We start from the raw sequence: 22,677 nt of genomic DNA on the forward strand, positions 1-22,677 counted from the left end.
CAGATATAGTTTAAATAGATATATCAATTACTTAGCTACGTGTGTTACGTGGAGTAGCCGCCGCCATGGTATTGTACACCATACGATTCTGGGTATTACAATTATTGTCTCCGACGTTTCCAAGAATTATTAGGCGTACCGATTCTTTTGTTGCGCCAGTATTCACGGTTAAATATGGAAAATGGAAGGCTATTTCAGTCGTTTATTGTTGGAAGTTGTCCGCGTTATGTAATCTTTTACCAAAGTTACTTAAACGTCTTTTACTTTACGTTCACTTAGATATATTACCATTTATTTTTCTAAATGTTTATTCTTTCAAATCCATATTTGGATTCGAAAAAATAAAACATGTTGAATTATTATAGAAATACCATAAGCAGTCATAAGGAGACTTGAAGACTTATAACGTTAGTGGTTCTAAAGTAGGAGCGAAGAGACGTAACAATCAATTACCTCGTAGTAATTAAAACATCTACCGAGAGTAGTAGTAATGAGCGAATCGTGACTTTGCTGGATTTTTCTTTTCAAACAGCGCGCACACGACAATTGGTTAGCGTATAAACGGACGGAAAGCACATGTTACAAACGCCACAAGAGACTTTGTAGAAGCTTTATGCGTGGGTGAGTTGCACTATGATGCTTCAATAAGTTTTAACCTTTTTTTATATTATTTAATACAATACTCCACAGGTCCTTTTATATTCAACGTATTGTGTTTTCTCGGTGAAGAGGAAATACGTTTATACAAAAACGAATTCGTGTCTACGTTGAAGGTCTAAGTGACTATGTAATAGAAGCGAATTTGTGTTGTGTGTCGAATATATTTTCATACATTGCATATTTTCAATAGCCATCGACCTACCCTACAATTCTCAATATTACAGCCTATTCAAATGTTTTTTTTTATGTACCACTCCTATATTTAGAATTGTATATAAAGATTTCATTAACCACAAAAATTTCAACTTCTTTCTCATCAACTATCACGATTTCATACCGTGTAAACATCTTCTATTGAAATTTTTATAAACTCGTCCCTCTTAATAATTATTAACCCAAGAGGCTTATAAACCACAGCGTGAAATCTGATTTTCTATAAAATTCGATCGTTAACCGTCTAATCCACTCAATTCAAAGCCATCTTTCTCTAAACGCTTCGGCTCTTTAGCTCACTGCTTTGACTAAAGAAAAAAAAACGATTACCAAACGACGCATAAATAACACTTCTTCTCGTGCCGAGTAGCAGGTTACAATTGATGCCGGCGGGATGATCGGTTAAGCTGTTACGCGAACAAACCGTAGGGACAGACCTGGAGTATTAATAGCGCTAAATTTCATACCTTGCCGCGATTAAAGTCTTCAACCGATCGAAGTACTCTATCACGATTTCTTTACGCGGTAAGCTTCGCAAGCTCTTTGACTTTTCAAAAAGTTAATTATACGTTTTTAAATGCAATCGTGAAGTATTTATTTTCTTTGTAATTTACACCTTTTTAGATTTAAAATTTAGTTGTAAGGAGATAATAAAAAACTCTTAAATACTTAAGTAGTAATTTATAACACCTCATAGGAGTATTGGCGTAATGTTGTATGTTACTCACCTAACTGATATCTTCAGATCCATTTATCAATTCTAACATTTGACAATTGGTTCAACCTTATTATTAAATAGATAGATCTTGATATGGTGGTGTTTGCAAAATGTATGGTAAAGTTGAAAGTCGAGGAAGGAATTATCAACAAGGTACAAATTGTAACTTTATCTGGTTTATAATAATAATAATAATAATAACTCTTTATTTCCTACAGGTGACCACCCAGTTACAGGAAATCAAAAACTTAAAAAAGAAAGATACGTATTTGAATACAATGAAATAAAAAAGCAAAACAAAATTCTAACAAATCAGTATAGGCTTGATACAAAAAAAAGAACAAACTAATAATAGAAACTAGTATTTAAGTATTAGAAATGCTTAAAATAGCTCTAATTATCGACCTCAACGGGTCACAGAATAGATCGCAAAATGGTGATATTCGATTACAATACTCACAAATTAAAGATATCGGCGAATTACGTAACACATTGGTACGGCTGTGACCAGTATAAAAGATGTGTCTACAGCGCGCGTTAATACGCGACACGACGAATGGCAATCTCTCGAGCAACCAGCCACAGTCCACATCACCCCTTATAATCTTGCAAGTAAACTTAACAAAACAGACAGCTCTACGTTGCTGCAGCGAGAGAAAATTAAACCTCGAGAGTAGCAAATCGTAACTTGAACCTCTAGGAGGGTAAGCAAGATCAATACGATAACTTAAGTATTTTAAAAAAGCTTTTTGGACTGATTCAAGTAAATTGCCATAATATTGATAATACGGACTCCAGACGATTACCGCGTACTCCAAACGAGATCTGATCAAAGCAAAAAATAAGGTTGACAAACATTGCACAGATAGTCCTCTACAACTACGCACAATAAAACCATAAATCCGGAAGCACTTGGCCACAAGATCGAGAATATGCTCACTGAACGTCAGACCACAGTCGAACATCACACCGAGGTCTCTACACTTCGACACAGAATTTAAGGGTTGGTTGCCTATGCGGTACACATAATCGATCAAGTTAATCTTTTTGGTGAATGTCATCGTAAAACACTTAGATATATTGAGCGCCAGACGGTGGCGAAGGCACCACCCCTGCACCCGAACCAGATTCCTCTGCAGCCGCTCGCAGTCGTCGGTATCACTTATGGCCGAAAAGATTTTGAGATCGTCGGCGAACAGTAGCCCTTCACAGTCCAGGACCTCAGTAACATCGTTAATGAAAGCCAGGAACAACAACGGACCAAGATTAGATCCCTGCGGGACACCCGAAGTGGGACAGAAACCATCGGAGATATGGCCCCCATAGTGCACGAACTGTCGTCGACCTATCAAATAAGATTTCATTAACAAAAGCAAGGGGTAGCCCAGACCGAGAATACTCAACTTATGCAGCAAGATAAAATGATCAAGCTGATCGAAGGCCTTTTGAAAATCCAGATACACTGCATCCACCTGTCCCCTGTTGTCAATGATATCAGCGACGAATTGGGTGAAGCATGATAGATTAGTGACTGTAGATCGACCACAAACAAAACCATGTTGCAGAGGGCTAATATATTTCCGAAGATGGAATGACATATGCCTGAATAGAACGCCTTCAAAAATCTTCGAAGCAACGCATAGCAGTGATATCGGCCTGTAATTTACAATCTCTGCAGCGCTGCCCTTCTTCAAAATTGGGCATACGTAAGACTGTTTCCAAATGGATGGAAAGGCAGACGTCGACAAGATCAAGTTAAAGATAGTAAGCAATGGCCCGGCTAGGATCGGAGCACAGTCCCTGAATATAAAGCCCGGAATACCATCGACTCCAGCGGATGAAGTGTTCTTCACTCGCTTCAGCGCCTCTTCCACCTCCTCCAGAGAGAAACTATCCACCGACAACTGCAGGTGATGCGCGGGTTGGCCGAGATCAAAGCCCACAGGATCTGATACGATGTAAACAGAGCGAAAATAATCCGCGAAGGCACCAACAATCTCTTCGCCCGAACTGAATTCTCGGTTATCTCTAACCATAAGGCCGGGGATACGCGTAACGCCCCTACGAGACCGAGCATAAGTCCAAAAGCTCTTGGGATCAGATCTCAAAGATCGCTCAATGCCATTCAAATATGACCCGTACGCTTCAGTGATCAGATGCTTAGTTAACGTCCTATAGCGCTTAAATTCTGCCAAGCAGTATGTCGAACCAGTACGCTTGTGACTCGTATGCATTTTCCACTTCATGCGAATACTATTTTTTATTTCACTAGTAAACCATACTGGCCAGCGTCGGCAAGGAGAGCCCCTCGCCGTTACAGGTACAGACAAATCTAGTACACTCTTTAGTTTCTCATAAAAAAGTTGACACGCCTCGTCCACGTTGGTGGCGTGACTGAGAAAAGACCAATCCACATCCGTAACTGATCGATATAACAACGGGTAATTGGCACGTTTTAAGTTATAATTGACATTATTATTGTGCTTAAAATGACAGAACTGATCGCGAGTCGTACAATGAATCTCGAAACGCAAGGCAGGATGGTGGGAATCCTCATCCAGTAGAGGATCAAGGTCGTGACTGATTCTAAGGCTCAGGTTAGTGAAGATTAAATCAAGTAAGCGGTTATTCATATTAAGGACTGTGTTAGATTGACAAAAATCATGGAAATGTTGAAAATTATTTAATGCTGTCTTAAATCTGACATTAGCATCAACCGAAGAATACGAAGGGACGTTGAAGTCGCCAAGAAGGACAACACGTTCACCAGCAACGTACGGTAACGAATTATTAAATAGATCAAAGAATGCTTCAAAAGCATCGAACGGTATAGCCTGTGGAATATATAAAGTAAACATGTAAATTAATTTCCCATGGGCGCCCTGAAACTTGACTCCTACCACATCTATCAAAGGCACCGCATTAAGCAAACAGGAGAGGTCCAGCTGACACGCCATTAAGGTATTCCTCAAGATACTAATAAGATCAAAACTCCTCCCCCCTTGTCAAATCAAGAGCATCAAAATTGCGGTCACATCTAAATGCGACATAATCGGCGGGACAAAACTCCTCATTAAACACATCCTCTGACAGCCATGTCTCAGACAAACATACAATATCGCAATTGGACGAACATAAAGAATTTAGACAATGTTTATGACAATGTTTAGTGTCAAAATTGTTAAAAGCACGAATTTTATTGAAACGTATAAGGATTGGTTTAATTGTGTTGTAAGAGAATACAATTAGTTGTTGTCATTGATTTGAATAGCAAATTATTTTAAATTGCCATAAAATAAGTAATACATCCCTAAACCGAGTACTCATATAACACTTATGTATAAATATATCATCTTGATTAATAACCAAATGGTATCTACTCAGAAACAATTTCAATCACAAGAGCCATATCCATAATTCATAACGAATACCCTCGTAAACATATTTCCTCATTTGGAAAGATGAGTTCCACTCGCATCATACCAACAATGATCTACAACCTTTCTTTTCTTACAAGAAACGCGACCCTCCTCCATGGTTGTCGCTTCAAACGGGAAAAAAGACGACTCTTGAACAACATAACGGTTCCGTTCGGGTATAGGTCACAATTATAGGTTTGTTCCGGGCGCGAACACTGCCTATAAATTATCAATAATGGAACACACCATTCCGCACTATTAAACGGATAAGTGAGTAAACAAAATTTATCACTGCGGCGCGCTCGCCAACAACGACTTCGGACCGGAATAAATATATCACGGAGCTTAAAGGCTTTTACAATACGTATGTACAACGGCGTTGTGATGGTGTACATTCAATACTAAAAGACTTTTGTGTCCTATTATTACATATTTATATGTACTGAAAAATTTATGCATCGAATTCTCATTCATGCGGAAAAAAGTTATATTAATATATTTATGAATCAATTTTTCAGTTACGATTTTCTTTCAGTTAGTTTAGTTATTATTATATTTTTCAGTAATGATTAGTTTGAAGAAAATTTTTGTTTGCGATTGTACAAAAAACGTGTCTCTTCTAAAGTGCTTTTGGTGACCTCTTTAGACCCGGCACCGATACGGATGAGATTATTTCGTTTCGCGGCGATTATATTGCCTTTTGCCTCCAACGCGTTCAGGCTCAAGACCGTTTTTGAGGTTAAGCCCGGTGCGGCGGCGGTGTTTGGTCGAGAAAACGCGGAGTATGGTAATGTTGAGATATTCAGACTACTAAATGGTATGCGTGGTCTGTTCTTGACCTTCTACCGGTAGATTATAAATACGTATAAATGTATAACGTAGGCATACACTACTTCCTGTTTCATTTCTATTGAACACGTTATTGTGCATTGTGTGATTTATGCACTGCGCATTAACTATTTGCGCATAGACTTTGAAACGGTATCGATTCAGATATAAGTCGAGGTTTATGAATATTTATAATCTATTTACGTGGAAATCAGTTAGTTTTTTTTAAATATTGAACGAACAGGTATGTATGAATGAAAAAAATAATTACAGAATTCTGAATACTGAATTTATTACATAATGTTGTAACAGTTATGTAGGTAAGTAAGATTTTGAGTTAATTTCATTGCTTTATATACAATGGAGCCGTTACACATTTTTTTATTGGTTTATTCGATAGTTTAGCAAAATTGAAGACTTCTATAATTTTTTATTTTTCAAACTGGGCTTTAGCTTTTCCAAAAAAAAAATAATAAAAATTTGAAAAACTTTGGAGACGTCACCGTCGTTTCGCAAGCGATTGGTTGAAATAAAAATCAATAAAAGGTGCATGAGCGAGATGCCACGAGAATCTTATGCGCTAGAAGATGAGATACGAACTATGCACGTTTGTGTCTTCTTGATCTTACACGAAAACCTCGTAAATTTTTTGAATTTAATATTAATTATTGCAAAAATTAAACAATTTTATGATCTAAAAATGTTACCAATCCTTCTATTTTTACATAGTTTATCGATTTTTTGATTTTTTGTTATTCTTCGTTGATTAAGAGTGGTCTCGTGTCGTTAAGAGTGGCGACGATAGCAACAAACCTCCCAGCAACAAACTTTTACCCGTAATTTCCTATTTACTTTCTTAGCTGATATCTTCCTTATAATTAGGGATAGCGAAAAACTAAATGCACCACTTGAAAGCTTGAATCTTTCTCTATCTAAAATCGGGTTTTCGTCTGCCGATAAGTTGATATTAAGATCAATAAAAAATGAAGAACACCGCGCTGTACTTAAAATAGCTCAAAATTACCAAACTTCAAGGCCTTGTGCAATTGTTACGAAACCGAATTTTAAAAAACTGTTATCACAGTCAGAAAGGGCGCTCCTTCAGCTATCTTAATCCGGGTTTTCGTCGGTCAATATCTATCGGCGTCATGCTTAAATCACCCTTAATGTCCATCCCTACACGCAGAAACGCTTAAGTACTCTTCCTCTAAACAACTTTCTTATATGAGCAGGAGAAAACTCTAGAACCATATCTATCTTATGGGAAATTTCCTGCTCTTTCTAGTGGTGTATAACACGCGACGATCGCGCGCTTGCACAAACACGTTTTGTGCCAAAAACTACTAACGTTGTGGATTTTTCTGTTTCTAGTTAACCCCCATTTGTGACAGAGTCTGTCACGACGACCTGAGTGAAAATCATTATAAACGATTTATGGAAAAATCCCTGAAATCGGTCTAAAGATTTAACTTTTGTGCAATTTTTTGGTATAGATTTCAAAATTGTTCCCTCATTTTTAACCCTTAGCGGCTTTTATAGAGACCACTTGTCAATAAGGTCAAATAGTTGCATTACCATAACTAAATCGTTTCTAAAAACGAAAAAATAATTTACCCGTTAAACGGTTTAACGAGTTATGACGCAATCGATATTTTTTTCAAATGGCAATCCCCGATTTTTATTACGGAATACAAAAGAAGATTTTTTTCTGAATCTATACTCTGTTTTTAACCAGGAGGAGTAAACGCGAAAGCCAGATTTACACTAGGAAAAATCACCAGAAAATATCACCAGATATTTTGGCGGTAAATTTAAATTAATAATTATTCTACTCCTCCTGGTTTAAAAACAGAGTATAATTGCCAAAGAAAACTTCAAGGTATAATTAATGTTTGTAAACAAAACTAACCTTACCTAACATTCCTTCACGCTATAATTGACATTACAAAAGAAAACTTCACGCTATAATTGCCATTACTAATTGCCAAAGAAAACTTCATGGTATAATTAATGTTTGTAAACAAAACTAACCTTACCTCACATTCCTTCACGCTATAATTGACATTCTAAAAGAAAACTTCACGCTATAATTGCCATTACAAATTGCCAAAGAATACTTCATGGTATAATTAATGTTTGTAAACAAAACTAACCTTACCTAACATTCCTTCACGCTATAATTGACATTACAAAAGAAAACTTCACGCTATAATTGCCATTACAAATTGCCAAAGAATACTTCATGGTATAATTAATGTTTGTAAACAAAACTAACCTTACCGAACATTCCTTCACGCTATAATTGACATTATAAAAGAAAACTTCACGCTATAATTGCCATTACTAATTGCCAAAGAATACTTCATGGTATAATTAATGTTTGTAAACAAAACTAACCTTACCTAACATTCAACGTCTGAAGACACAGGGCTAAACCCGAAACTTAAAAATATACAACTTAGCGCAGAATAACAATTAAAACTAGAACTAACACTTGCACTAGAACTATACTCTGTTTTTAAACCAGGAGGAGTAAACGCGAAAGTCAGATTTACACTGGGAAAAATCACCAGAAAATATCACTAGATATTTTGGCGGTAAATTTAAATTATTATTTATTTATTTACTTATTATTGTATTTATTTTCGTTTGTTATCGTCAACACTATACATACAAATTAACATTGAAGTTATGAGTGTATTTATTTCAAAATATAATAAAAAGGGGTTTAAGAACACAAAATATACAATAATGACACGAAACTGTCGAATTATCAATTACCTAACCTTCAAATTCAAAATCAAAATTCAAAATTGCCTGTGTGTGAACCTTCCTCGCATTCAACCAATCACGTGCAAGGTCAATCTGGTGACAAATTTAAAATACTCCTCCTGGTTTAAAAACAGAGTATAGTACATTCAATATTAATATTGATTTAAACTTTAATTATTTCAAATTTAAATTAATGATAAAAATAGCAGTAGCCATGAGTAACTATGGTAACCAATAATTTTTAACAATTCCCTGTTTGTCAAAAACTGATTTAGTAGCTTCTTGAGGTGTGGTGGCGCGCCATCTTGTTGGAATAACTACCGTCGGAATTGAGTTGGGTCAAAATTAGCGGGATGGAAGGAATAGCACAGTTTTCAAAAATTTAAACATGACTTTCCAGTTAAGGTTTCCTCAAATCTTTTGCGGATATTGGGTGTGCGCATTTTAATGTCTACAGTAAAGTAACTAAATTTAAAGTCTACTAGTATGTTTACTAGTAACTCTACTAGTATGGGATGTAATCACAAAGTCTCCTGATTTTTCAGCATATAATACGGTGGTGAGGGAAAAAAGTAGAGTTGCCATTTAAAAAAATAAACTTTTTGAGATACGGAAATTTGACGCACATTTCTGACCATCCCGTATAACTTTAATTAATAATTGTTGTTAAATTAAAATGTATAATTGTTATTAAAAGACACCATTAGAAAGAGCAGAAAATTTTCAATAAGATAGATATGGTTCTAGAGTTTTTTCCTGCTCATATAAGAAAGTTATCGACCCGAACAAGATTTAAGAATGGCTAAAACGTGTGAATTTAGCAGTTTTTAGCAAAAAATTTACGTGTGCAAGCGCGTGATCGCCGCGTGTTATACATCACTAGAAAGAGCAGGAAATTTCCGATAAGATAGATATATTTCTATAGTTTTCTCCCTATCAAATAAGAAGGTTGTTTAGAGGAAGAGTATTTAAGCGTTTCTGCGTGTAGGGATGGACATTAAGGGTGATTTAAGCATGACGCCGATAGATATTGACCGACGAAAACCCGGATTGAGATAGCTGAAGGAGCGCCCTTTCTGAGTGTGATAACAGTTTTTTAAAATTCGGTTTCGTAACAATTGCATAAGGCCTTGAGGTTTGATAATTTTGAGCTATTTTAAGTACAGCGCGGTGTTCTTCATTTCTTATTGATCTTAATATCAATAATTATCGGCAGACGAAAACCCGGTTTTAGATAGAGAAAGATTTAAGCTTTCAAGTGGTGCATTTAGTTTTTCGCTATCCCTAATTATAAGGAAGATATCAACTAAGAAAGTAGATAGGAAATTACGGGTAAAAGTTTGTTGCTGGGAGGTTTGTTGCTATCGTCGCACGGGTAATATCTTCTCCCTTTCGGTTTCCTGTAGACACGAGACCACTCTTAATCAACGAAGAATAACAAAAAATCAAAAAATCGATAAACTATGTAAAAATAGAAGGATTGGTAACATTTTTAGATCATAAAATTGTTTAATTTTTGCAATAATTAATATTAAAATCAAAAAATTTACGAGGTTTTCGTGTAAGATCAAGAAGACACAAACGTGCATGGTTCGTATCTCATCTTCTAGCGCATAAGATTCTCGTGGCATCTCGCTCATGCACCTTTTATTGATTTTTATTTCAACCAATCGCTTGCGAAACGACGGTGACGTCTCCAAAGTTTTTCAATTTTTTATTATTTATCTTATCGGTTTTAGATAGAGAAAGATTCAAGCTTTCAAGTGGTGCATTTAGTTTTTCGCTATCCCTAATTATAAGGAAGATATCAGCTAAGACAGTAGATAGGAAATTACGGGTAAAAGTTTGTTGCTGGGAGGTTTGTTGCTATTGTCGCACGGGTGAAGATATTGACGCATCTAATATTGTTAAGAATAAAATTTGCTACAATAATCCTTGCGTAAATATATTTCAAACAAATGAGCAAATTGTTAAATCACATGTATTACATTAAGATTGTACTATACCGGGTTAACATAAGATACTTATTGAGATAGATTGAGTATCATTAGTTAAAAAAATAGTTCGTTAGATACACCAAAATGATCTATTCATTTTTTGTAGGTAAATAATACAATGTTGTGTTATAGCTTGATTAAGTGGGTTTAATAAATTTAATCGTTACCTATTTTAGTCTACCACTGTGATTCTCTACAGGACATCAAAACGTCACATCAAGAAGGACATCAAGTGAATATCTACGGAATGCAGTCAGACAATTCTCTTATTAGCTCAACGTTAAGAAGCGAAGTAGGAGGAAGGAATGTCCGGCAAACTCCCTCACAACTAGATCTCGCGCCAACTACCTATCTCCATCGCTTTAATGGTACACGTAATAAATTATGTACTCCTAGTAAACAGTTAGCAATTAAAGAAGCATTTTTCAAGCGGGAATTCGAAAGTTTACTTTTATTTCGTTTTATGTAATCTGTCCCCGGAAAGGGCACGTGTTACACCTGTCAAAGGTAGACTTGTTTTTTCATTATGGTGTAATGTAGAATTTCGTTCATGGTTGCGCGCACACGTTCGGGACATTAAGCGCGGGCAAAAAAAGTAAGGTGCAAGGAAGGACCATGCGATCAACCAACCCGAACTATTTTACTTCCGATACAAACTTCCGTATTGTACATATGTGCACCTGTCTTCCTTCGCATTATTCCAATTTGATTGTTTGATATTGTTTGTGAATATTAACGGTTAAAGAAATGATTTTAGTTGGAGATGAAAAATATACTTGTTACTTGTTGCTAAGGAGAAGAGAAGTCTTCTTCGTTTTCGATGCTGGTGGTGGTACGATGGTAGTTATTTGCCAAAATCCAAAATAAATCATCCTGCACGGTGATTTACGAAGACACTGACTGTTAATGCCGGGGCCGTGGCCGAGTGGAACTCGGTGAGCGAGTGAATCACGGTCGAGAGTTGTCCTCGTGAACGGGAGAAAGACTTTTTGGACGGCGGCTTATGCGGGAGGAACGGCAGACAGGAGCGGCCTAAGTTCAGAACGATGTTGCACTTAACGAGACATCGTGGTCCAAAGATAGTATAAGATGCAAGTGATGCTCTTAACCTAATTACATCTAGAGCTAACAACTTACAAAGAAAAATAAATACTTTTTTTAAACAATACAAATTGTAACATCTTCAACGATATAAATACAAAAGTATAACTCGATTTCTCTTCTGATTCTTATTAGTCATAGTATTTATTCGACACATGTTGAATGTGGGTATAAAACATGATTCGGCAAGTTAAGACATTGTGTACTGAAACTTATTACGGTACTGGTTATAAGAAGAGAGTTTTTCGTCTCCGTTGGCCCGGCATCGGTTCGGTTTTTCGTGTAATCTTTTTACCATGGCATAAAACGAAACAATGCGTCCGGCCGACGAACGCGCGGTTAAATGTTTTACGAGTTGCCGGTTTGTCCACCCGGCTTATACAAAAGGACGCGAAGCTTTTCTGGCGGCGCGGGTGAGTCGAAAGCTCTTCGCCGATGTGGCCCAGAGCGGTCAGCAGGTTACGACTTCCTAGATCGTAAATAATGTCGAAAAATAAAATTTTGACCCAAATAACGCCAGCAGTAAAGTTCTTTTTACAGGCGGCCCGACGATTTACGGCTACTATTAACGTTGGTTTTAATAAACGTACCCGAACAATTGACTGCCAAAATTGGCAACACGTCCCGGTTTCAAACCTATATAATCCAGCCAATAACAATTATACCGTTAAATAATTAAATAAACCAAAAAAAAATAGATTAAAAACTTTAAAAGATTGAGTTTAACACTTTTATGATGGTACTAAAAAAATCATTTTGACAGCGAAGGTGAATTTGCTTCATTAAGGTTTAATTTGATAAAGTTGCAAAATTATTTTGTGTCAATTAATGTTATGATTATTGCAATTAATCATACTCATATTAAGTAAGTACAATGATATTTTCATCGTGAAAGTTGCAAAGTTTAAAACTGTCACCAATAAATCTTCCGGCATAAATTATTTCATTTCAACTTAAAATTTAGCAATTTTTCTTTGGTGGTATGGCCGTTGAGGATTTTGTCGTTTTAAACCTTAATACAATTACACCGGGAGCACATTTATCACAATATATTTAGTCTTTAGGCTAAGTACGAATCTGTCACAGTAGGCCTTAATCGCTTTAAGCCACCAAAGCCACAAGAGACACGTCCAGAGGACCCCGAAGCCATCTAGAGGCCGCGCGCGGTGGCGATTTATTGATATTGCATTCTCGGTGCCTCGGGAGGACGTTTTTATTTAATATTGCCCATCGCATTACCGTTAAATCAAACGGATTTATCCCTTTTCTTTTTCTCTCTCGTCCCGAGGAACGGCCTCGGTTCGTTGGCTAACCTGCTTTCTCGGACCAAAGTACGGCTGAAGACCATTGTCCAAATTCGCGATGCTCACTAATTCCGCATTACCGGTTGTTCTGTGTACGATTCCTTAATCAACCGTCCATTGTAAACGTTACGGCCCGGACGGCGATAATTGAGGATAACGACCTGTGTAATGATTGTTTATTACCCATTGGGAATGGTGGAAATGTTCAATCGATGACGTAGTGTTCACCAAAAAATAAATATGATCCACTCATACACGCTGAATGAATGGAATGATTTCATATGAATTATTCATGAAATGATTTGTTAAATTTATTTCTTGGAAAATCTTTTAAACACAACAACAAATAAAGAAAATAAAAATATTATGTAAAAAAAAACACACACAAGGATAAATGAAGGTTAATACCTTATATTGAAATCGCTCCACATTTTCACCTCCGTTAAGTAAACAATGTAACAAAGAACAATTTCGTTCTCTATTCGGATAAATCGTGACCGGAGCGAGGCGATCCGCCAATTACTTACACTGGTTTGTGGGACAGAAACGCGGGCTACAACAGCCGAGGGGCAGTAAAAATGAAAGACTTTTACAGCCTGCCGTAATTTAATTTCAGAAACTGTTAACATACTTACACGGACAATAAGGTTTACCCAATTTGTGAACAATAACCGGTCGTTACAGTTTTCCCGCTACCGTACCCGACTTTTTATCTCTTTTTTTGCACTGACGACCCGACGTTTACGACCCGGTGCCCCTTTCGTTTCTTTCCGCACTTAGTACAGGAAGATCGTTGTAAAAGAAAACAGGAAACCTACAACTACAATTGAAATTAGAAATAGAGACATAGAAACAGTAAAAATCAAAGTTCAAATAATGATAAGTTATGTTGTTTTAGGGCTAGATTGAACTGCTTTAAGGTTCGATTACTTTGTAGTTGAGTTCTTTTAAAATAAAGTTATTTTGCTTTAGGATTAGATTCGGTTTCGATTATGATTCGATTAAGTTGCTTTATGGCTGATTTGGCTTGCTTTGTTGCTGAGTTGATTTATAGTTGAGTTACTTGTGCTTGAGGTACTTTGAGGTCGAGTTGTTTTGGTGTTTGATTAGGATTAGGTTATTTTGTGTTCTGAAAGCAGACTTTTTTACTTTAAGTAGTTTACTGCCAGTACTTTCAAATTGTAGGTACTTAATACTTGTACTTTCAGTATTTAGCTTAAAATGTACTCGATACTTGCTACTTGTTTGACATAACAAGTACTTCAAAAACTATTTGTTTACTCCAAGTAGTTTATCTACTTCCAGTACTTTCAATAGTAAGTAAAGTAACAATTTTTTAAAGTTTTTTTATACCTAACATTTATCATCATACGTATATTAGTTATATACTTAACAGTGGTAGTTTATACTTTATCATTAACCATTCACTACATAGTGTTTGATTCATTCTTAATTCCCATCCCATCTCTTTACTATTTCAAAATTTAAATTATGCAAAATAATTCGCAGTTTGTATTTTTGATGTTTCAATAAGTTTTGATAGTTGCGATCAGATGATCATAGACTTGATAAACTTTTGTCGGTACAACAGCAGATATATAGTCTTGTAAGAAGAGAAATTTCATCGGAGTAACTTGTCATTGGATTGTTATCGATTTGAAGGAACACATTCATATGATAGAATTGCAGAAATTTTAGACGATATTTATAAGGCATATGATCTTGATGGAAAAATTCTAGCCACAATTACTGACAATGGGTCAAATTTCGTTAAGTGTTTCAAGAATTTGGAGTTTATGCGGATAAAGAAACTGAAGAAAATAATATAAAACAGGTGTCTGAAACGATCGAAACTGGGCATTAAAATGTAGCCGAAGAAACTGAAATTGTTTCAGATTAAGAGAGTACTTAAACGAGTAATTATTTTGTACTGGGTACTTGAAATTTTAGTTTCAAGTAAAATTACTTATTACTCCAAGTACTTTTTAAAAATACTTGTTACTTAGTACTTGAAATACTTGTTGCGATAGGCACAACGCCAACTCTAGCAATGGAGGTTCTGCTTGGCCTATCTCCTCTGCATTTGCATATAGAGAAAGTGGCTAGAACAACCATTTACAGATTTAAGCAATATGCTCAAAACTGTTCCGACATGTCCTACCAATGGGCTGCGGAAGACATTATAAGCACTGATACTGTGCTATCAATGCCGTCAGATTTGGCGGTATCACTATCAGTGATTAATGCTCGATACCAGATTGTACTGCCTGAGCGGCAGTCCTGGATCGAAAATGAAAATTCTCTGGTTCCGGCAGACATTTGCTTGTACAGGGTGTCCAAATTTCGATGGGTTTGCAGGGTATCTCAGTTATTATGAAAGATAGAAAGTTGCGGCTTTCGCGAACCTGAGCTACTTTTTTGTGAAACTTACAATGACGCAAACCAAATTTTCATAGCCCTCTTCGTTTTTGATATACAGAGAGTGTTTCAAAATTAACGATTTTCAGACAGCTCCTGTATCCCGGCTATCCGGAAACGTAAAAACGGGTTCTAATAGATTTTTTCACGTAGAATCCAATGGTGCACGTAGAATTTTTCTAGTCATCACGGTTTTTGAGTTATAAAGAGTTAAGTATTTTAGAAGTTGAGTATTTAGTATTTGAGTTGTGTTTATAACTCAAAAACCGTGATGACTAGAAAAATTCTACGTGCACCATTGGATTCCACGTGAAAAAATCTATTAGAGCCCGTTTTTACTTTTTTACTAAGTTTCCGGATAGCCGAGATACAGGAGGTGTCTGAAAATCGTAAATTTCAAACACTCCCTGTATATCAAAAACGAAAAGGGCTATGAAAATTTGGTTTGCGCCATTGTAAGTTTCACAAAAAAGTAGCTCAGGTTCGCGAAAGCCGCAACTTTCTATCTTTCATAATAAATGAGATACCCTGCAAACCCATCGAAATTTGGACACCCTGTACACAGATGGATCAAAAACGCCTGAAGGGGTAGGAGCAGGAGTATACTGCCAGACACCTCGAATTAAGCAAGCCTACAGCCTGGGTACGTACTGTACTGTATTCCAGGCGGAAGTATTTGCTATTGACATGGGTGCTAAAATCCTTCTTGAAAGAGAGGTGAAGAACATGACAGTACGAATTTTCTCAGACAGTCAAGCCGCTCTCCAGGCGCTGCAAGCCGTGAAAACGGTGTCGGCTCTGGTTAATGATTGTAAGAGAACATTAAACACACTGAGTTGTGATAACAGAGTCTCTCTGATCTGGGTCCCGAGTCACTCTGGGGTTGCTGGCAATGAAGCGGCAGATAAGCTAGCACGAGATGGCAGTGCTGAAGCGTTTGTGGGACCGGAACCAGCAGTTGGTGTATCATTTGCGATGGCCAAATATAGGATTGGACTGTGGGCTGAAGAGAGACTTCGCCTACTGTGGACCAGTTCTCCTGGAATGAGACATGCTAAGGTGTTTATTAACATCGCCACTGTTAAACCCGGGAAACACTGTCAAAAGATCTGAATGACCTTTCGCCGAGCAAGGTATTAATGTTCGTAAAGAGCATTGGACTGCACGGTGAAATTTGATAACGATATCTATCGGGGTACAATAGATCCTTAGGGTCGCGGTGCAAGGTTGGTTGGTCTGCCTACCCGATATGTATTCTATGTAATGTAATGTAATGTAGTACTTGAAGTAAAAATAATTAATAACGCTACTTGTACTGGCAACCTACTGTGTCTGAAAGCAACCTACTGAGGTTTTCTTCGTTTTAAGCTTTATTTCTGTATGTTAGCTTTCTCTTGAGTTGAGTTGCTTTAGTATTTCATTATTGTGATTTACAAAGAAGAGCTCTTCAAGATGTGGTTCCATAACATTACCAGTAATTTACAATTCTAGAGAGTTCTATGTTTAAAGTCTCTTTGTTTTAAAACCCTCTCTTCAATCACAACGAACCTTAGGAAGATAAGTTATAATAAAATCTCATTAATCTAGGTGAAAGTTAGTTTTATCAAAAGACATGTGTTTTTCGCAAATTTGATATTAAAATTTCATTGAATCAAACGAAAATTAAGAGCAAAATGAACTAACTGGCTAAAATCTAGATGTCTCTTCTAATACTCGAACACATATTAATGTCAGTTAAGATGATATATAAGATACTAAATTATGACAGAAATTAAGTAAATATAAAAAGAACTTGTTATTCTTGGTTATTGTATTTTTCGTTACATCAGCTTTGAAAATAGATCGTTGACCGTAACAATTTGCTGCAAGGTGCGCCAAGAACTTAGTGACACACACCATATGCTGAAAAGCACTAGACCATCGAGTAACTTCCTTCCTTCTTCCGTTGCTGACCTGCGACTCGTGGCGTACACACGTTCAAGTCAAAGCGGTTAAGGTAATTTACCAAAGTGCACGGTGATGAGCTCTGTTAAGCACCCGCTTATAGTGGCACGTGCCATCGTAATTATGTATTAAAGTAATGACTTGGTACCATTAACATTTGTAACAGGTTAAAAGTGCACGTCTAACCGAAAAAATAACGTTTGTAACTTTATAAAAATCACTACGTTATTGTGAATAATAAACAACTTTGTTTATTATTGACAGAACATCAAATATATTTGATAGTACAGAATAAGATATAAAAAATTAATCATGTCTGGTACGCATAGAAGAAGTGGGCCGAAATTAGGTTCAGATGTGGAATCAAGTAGTACGATATATGAGGACACAAGTGTTATATCCTCAGGTTCCGCTTTATATGCGAAACCCAAAAAGGTTATTTCTAAAAAATTCAATTATAAATAATTTTTTAATTCATTTAATTTTAGTTTGGGACGGGGATTTTTTTTAAATGGTCTTCACCGAAAGATTTTCTTTTATTTATGTTTGTGTGCACATTAAATACATGGTGTTTTGAAGTGCTTACAAGTAATTTTGGTCCCGAGGATCCCGACAGTGCGTTATTAACAACTTAAAAACAATAAGCGTTAATAACCTTTTTTTAGCTCCAAATATAATGATGTACTTTTTAATATTTTTTATAGTTGGTTTACCGTTGGTTTATATGCAAGTGTCCATCGGGCAATACACTCAACGGGGTGTGTTGTTCATAAAAGAAATAAGCCCAATTGTACACGGTACCGCTTATACAACTCTATTAACTAACTTAGCACATAGTATTAAATTGGCTACAAATATGGGTGTGACGTTAATATATATGTTATCATCACTAAAGAGTAATGCGCCATGGCTTCAATGTCCCGAAGCACTTGACTGTTGGAATGGTTCACATCCTTGCCAACAAGATTGTTTGAATGCCCATATAGCATCCGCGAAATTTTATTATATGTAAATGTTATTCTTGTCACTTTTAAAATTTATATAAATTATTTTAGTATAATGCACTCAGGATATATCCCCGATTTTGCTAGTGGGGTTTTATGGATGATCAAAAAACTGCTTCCAATATCTTGCTGTTGGTTTCTACTTATAGTATGTCTTGGTTATTCAAAAATTAGCTACAGAAAGGTGAAATATTAAATCGAAAAGTATATAATAAAACATGGTTATTTATTTTTAGCTGATAACTATTATGCTTTTTATAGTAGGTGTTTTATTTGGTGTTGTATTTGCAGCACCTTTGTTAACACATGGAGGCATAAAATTTTCTGAATACTTAATTAAGATGTCAATGAAACAATTCGTGTCCAAAGGCGCATGGGCTGTAACATTTGTCCAATCATTTCGGGTATTAAATTTAGGAAGAGGATTACATATAACAACAGGAACATTTTTAGCACCGAAAGCTCATTCCGCTCTTCTTTCAATTGGAGTTACCGTAATAGTGTATGCGGTAATAATAATTATGAGCTGTCTTGCGTTTACTAGTTATTATGTATTATTCACATTTGGGCATACCACTGAATTAGGTCTGATAACATTGTGGGAATTTTCATCAACTGAAGTTGTTTTAGTAGCAGTTCCCCAATCGTTGGAATTTATGAGTAAGTGAAAATTAAAAAATTACTCATTTTTTCCAATTTTCTTTAGATATGCCTCAATTTTGGAGTTTTAACTTTTTCGCATGTTGTTTATTAATGAACATGAACTGTTTAATAGTAAACATCATTATATTAGAGAAATGTTTTACCGATTCCAATCCCAAATTACAAAAATATCGAGTTTATACTACGTTAGTAGTGGCTACGTTAATATTTGTGATGGGCATATTGGGCAATAAAGATTATGTAAATAAATAAAATTATATTTAGAGATTCAAATAATTTATTTTTTTTAAATATTTTTAGACAACAACAGCAACTGCTGTTATTTTGTACAGAGTAGCTGAATTATGCGAGATAATCAATATAACAATTCTTGTCGTGGCTGTTTGTGTTCTGCACGGCGTGCAAACGTTCTGCGATGATTTGCATTTTATGACTGGATTCCCTGTAACGCGTTCGTGGAAAGTTGCTTGGTATTTAATGCCAGTTATATATATTGTATGATTATTTTAATATATTTTTAACAAAAATTAATTTAATTTTTTTTAGATTTTGTGCGCTGTATCAGTACAGCACTATTACAACGAAAAAATGGGTTTTAAATTTAACATGGCGCACAAGAGGACGATTTTAATTTGTGGTGCAGTGTTTTTATCGCCAATTTTTTTATTTGCCTTCTACGAAATATGGCAATATATGAAGAAAAAGGTAAGGTTATAAAATTTCAAAATGTAACAAGTAATATTAAAAAACTTCAATTTATTGTAGAACTTAGTGGGGTTATTTAAAAGTACAGAACTTTATGGATCCCAAGATCCCGAAGAAAGGCATTTAAGAAACGTTTATAACCCTAGAACTGAAATAAAATCAAAAAGAAAAAATGATTCCTGCAGACATCGTTGTTTAATTAATAACAGAGTAAGTTACTTTTATATTTATTTTGTTGTTTTAAATATTTTTTTTAGGCATATCAAAAAGCAGTTAATGATGAAAAACGAGAAGCCCAACAAGGATACGATCATGAAAGTCACTTTAGCGAAGAAATTCAACTCAATTAATATGAAATTATCGTTAATATTTAGGTTGTTCTTTTCGTTTCTTAAAGATTTAAATTTCAATTTGGTATCATAGGTTAAATCAATTCTGAACAGACAGGTCAGGTATTGGGTGCATTTCATAGTCAAATAGACTACCGGTTATATTACCTATTCATACGCTAGACACGAATTCATGTTTAACAATGTGACAAATGGAAATCCTGTCCGATTTGTAAAAAGACCTGCTTTTTCCATTCACAGTAGGTAACTATCTCGGTCTGGTTCTTAAATACAAACATTTTAAATTTAAATTTTTTCTTTACCTTGTAAGCTTTCTATAGTTTTATACCAAAAATTCTACAATTTTGAAAGATATAGAACAGGTGAAAAAAAATATTAATGTATGTAATTAATTTTTATGATTCCGTTAGTTAAAATTCTTGAAATACCACGAGGTCTTTGTCTTCGGTTAAATCCTGGGTCGGATCTCACCGACACGGCACCTAACAACAGTAAGTCACGATCAAGAGCAAATTCCGGCGAGCAATCGATCCACAAACGCCATAACGCCTCTCGGGCTCTTTTGCTTTTTAGATCCGAAACTTAGAGGCCATAAATCTGGTCCCCGTTCGGCCGGAACCTCGCTGGTATTTTTCTTTCTACAACGATCGGGAGAGACCCCTCGCACTTTACCAACTGACACAACCGTCTCAACGAAGACGTCGTGAACTAGTTCACGAAATCTCGTACCACCTCGTCGTCGTGATCTAACGCCGTGGGATTAACGCGGCTGCGAATCCGGTGACGTCACGAAATCGTCGTCGTGATCGCTCAAGGGATCCTTCTTTTTCTCTAGTTAAACCACACAATTCCGATCATAATAATTGGAAATACCAACATAAAAATAAACTTACATGGGCACTCAGTTTAAAGTACCATAGAATTTAACAGTTCTTTATAGCCTCTTGTACCAGGATTCGAATGGAATCGAAGACAACAGGTTGATGGAGTAAATAGTAAATGGAAGACGGTGGTTCTCGGTGGCCCTGCAAGGTAACCGAAGTCGCATTGGGATGCGGGTTCGTGTAAATGGAGTTCTGCGGAGGACCGTTTGCAGGTGGATCGAACTATTGGACCCGTTGGACCCGCATGGTCGTGTTGGATGACGGTCGCATTCCGAGAGGGTCAAGAACGTGGTGGCACTGACGGCGACGATGCTCGTGAAAATTCCGACAATGACAACGATGGTTTTAAATTATCATTTCGAATTGAGATTTAAGATATCTTTTTCTTCTTAGTATGAGCTACCATATAATTTTGAATACAAAAGAAAAAGAACTCAAACAAATAGTTGACTGAAAAAGAAAACCAATTACTAAATGGAAATGGTCAAACTCAGCCCATATAAAGAAATGAACAAAAGTATTATTGTTTTGAATAAAATATTATTACACTGCGTGGGGTTGGAAGAATTCAAGTATAACGTGTGTGTTACCGCGCACGGATGGGACAGGTGACAGATGGCACGCGCTTTCGTTCACTACCGTGTCCAACACGTGCCAGCCACAGTTCCTGTCGTATGCAGGCATGCGTGCAATCACTACCGTTAATAACAATCGACACCACGTGGAAATTTAACGGCAATATTATGAAAATTTCAGCAATAAACAACATCTTAATATCACCCCAAAAATATAGAAGAAATGAATACAATTCCAATTCATTTAGCTTTTTATTAAAAATTTACTTAAAATTAACATGAAGCAGAAATATAAAAAAAATATGATTTATAACTTTGGAGTATTACAATTTTGTAAAGCTAGAATTATATAGATGGTGACAGTTGGTCGCGTGGCATATTTTATTAATTCGTATTCTGTTCTAACGAATTTTCATGCTTGCTTGGTTGTGATGAGCAACAGTTGGCCCAATGCAGGTACACAAAGTCGTTGGGGAAATTGCATAAACACAAGATGTATAAGGAACGTGTATTTATGATTCACTTTGTTAAAAATTGATTATTGTATTACAAAATAAAAGAACAGGATGTATATGGATATGTTCAAAATCACATTTTAGAATTTCAAATGATTTAAATGCAAATTTTGTTATGTCTATAAACTTTTGTTGTCTGGCAACTAAAACATGCTTTAAACACAGCTTGAATGAGAAATTAAATATCTAAAACAATAAATTTGGTAATAATTGGTGAAGAAATTGAACCTCAAAAGTGGCATTAAAAAGAAGTGGTTTTAATGGCCAAATATCAAACTTACTTTAGTTTATGAAGAGCTACCGAAACAGAAGACAAAAAAAACAGTGAGCTTGAGAGATAGTAAAAAAGCCATTCTCTGGAAGGAAATGGTGGATTACTCACCAATTCGGACTTCACACCTCTACAACACATTTTTACGAAGAAATATCTCACCCACTCAAGTTCCACAGAAGTAGAGGTAAAAAGCAGCCTTAAAATTTACACTGATGGTTCAAGTAGACGAAAAGGAGCTGGAGCCGGAGTCTTCTCGTACGATTTATTAGTTATTGTCAGATTCAACTTGGAAGGTAAGACTTTCACAATTTACACTGACAGTAGACAAGTTAT

At 35.9% G+C, this 22,677-nt stretch overlaps 1 protein-coding gene across 2 annotated transcripts; it reads left to right on the plus strand.

Moving 5' to 3' along the window:
• Positions 1–16,726: 16,726 nt before the first annotated feature.
• LOC111424893 (sodium-dependent proline transporter-like) lies at positions 16,727–20,380 on the plus strand. Of its 2 annotated transcripts, XM_071196599.1 has the most exons (11): positions 16,727–17,809; positions 17,863–17,989; positions 18,040–18,382; positions 18,430–18,562; positions 18,615–19,038; positions 19,085–19,281; positions 19,342–19,536; positions 19,588–19,746; positions 19,807–19,956; positions 20,004–20,120; positions 20,170–20,380. In XM_071196599.1, exons 1-10 carry the CDS (start codon positions 17,687–17,689, stop codon positions 20,094–20,096), a joined length of 1,944 nt encoding a protein of 647 aa, XP_071052700.1. In that variant the 5' UTR covers positions 16,727–17,686; the 3' UTR covers positions 20,097–20,120; positions 20,170–20,380. The 2 variants fall into 2 exon arrangements, with proteins under 2 accessions (XP_071052700.1, XP_022914384.2); XM_023058616.2 differs by having other exon boundaries at positions 20,004–20,380.
• Positions 20,381–22,677: the final 2,297 nt, after the last annotated feature.

Source organism: Onthophagus taurus, chromosome 6, assembly GCF_036711975.1.
Source record: "Onthophagus taurus isolate NC chromosome 6, IU_Otau_3.0, whole genome shotgun sequence".
In the NCBI taxonomy this organism is placed as follows: domain Eukaryota; kingdom Metazoa; phylum Arthropoda; class Insecta; order Coleoptera; family Scarabaeidae; genus Onthophagus; species Onthophagus taurus.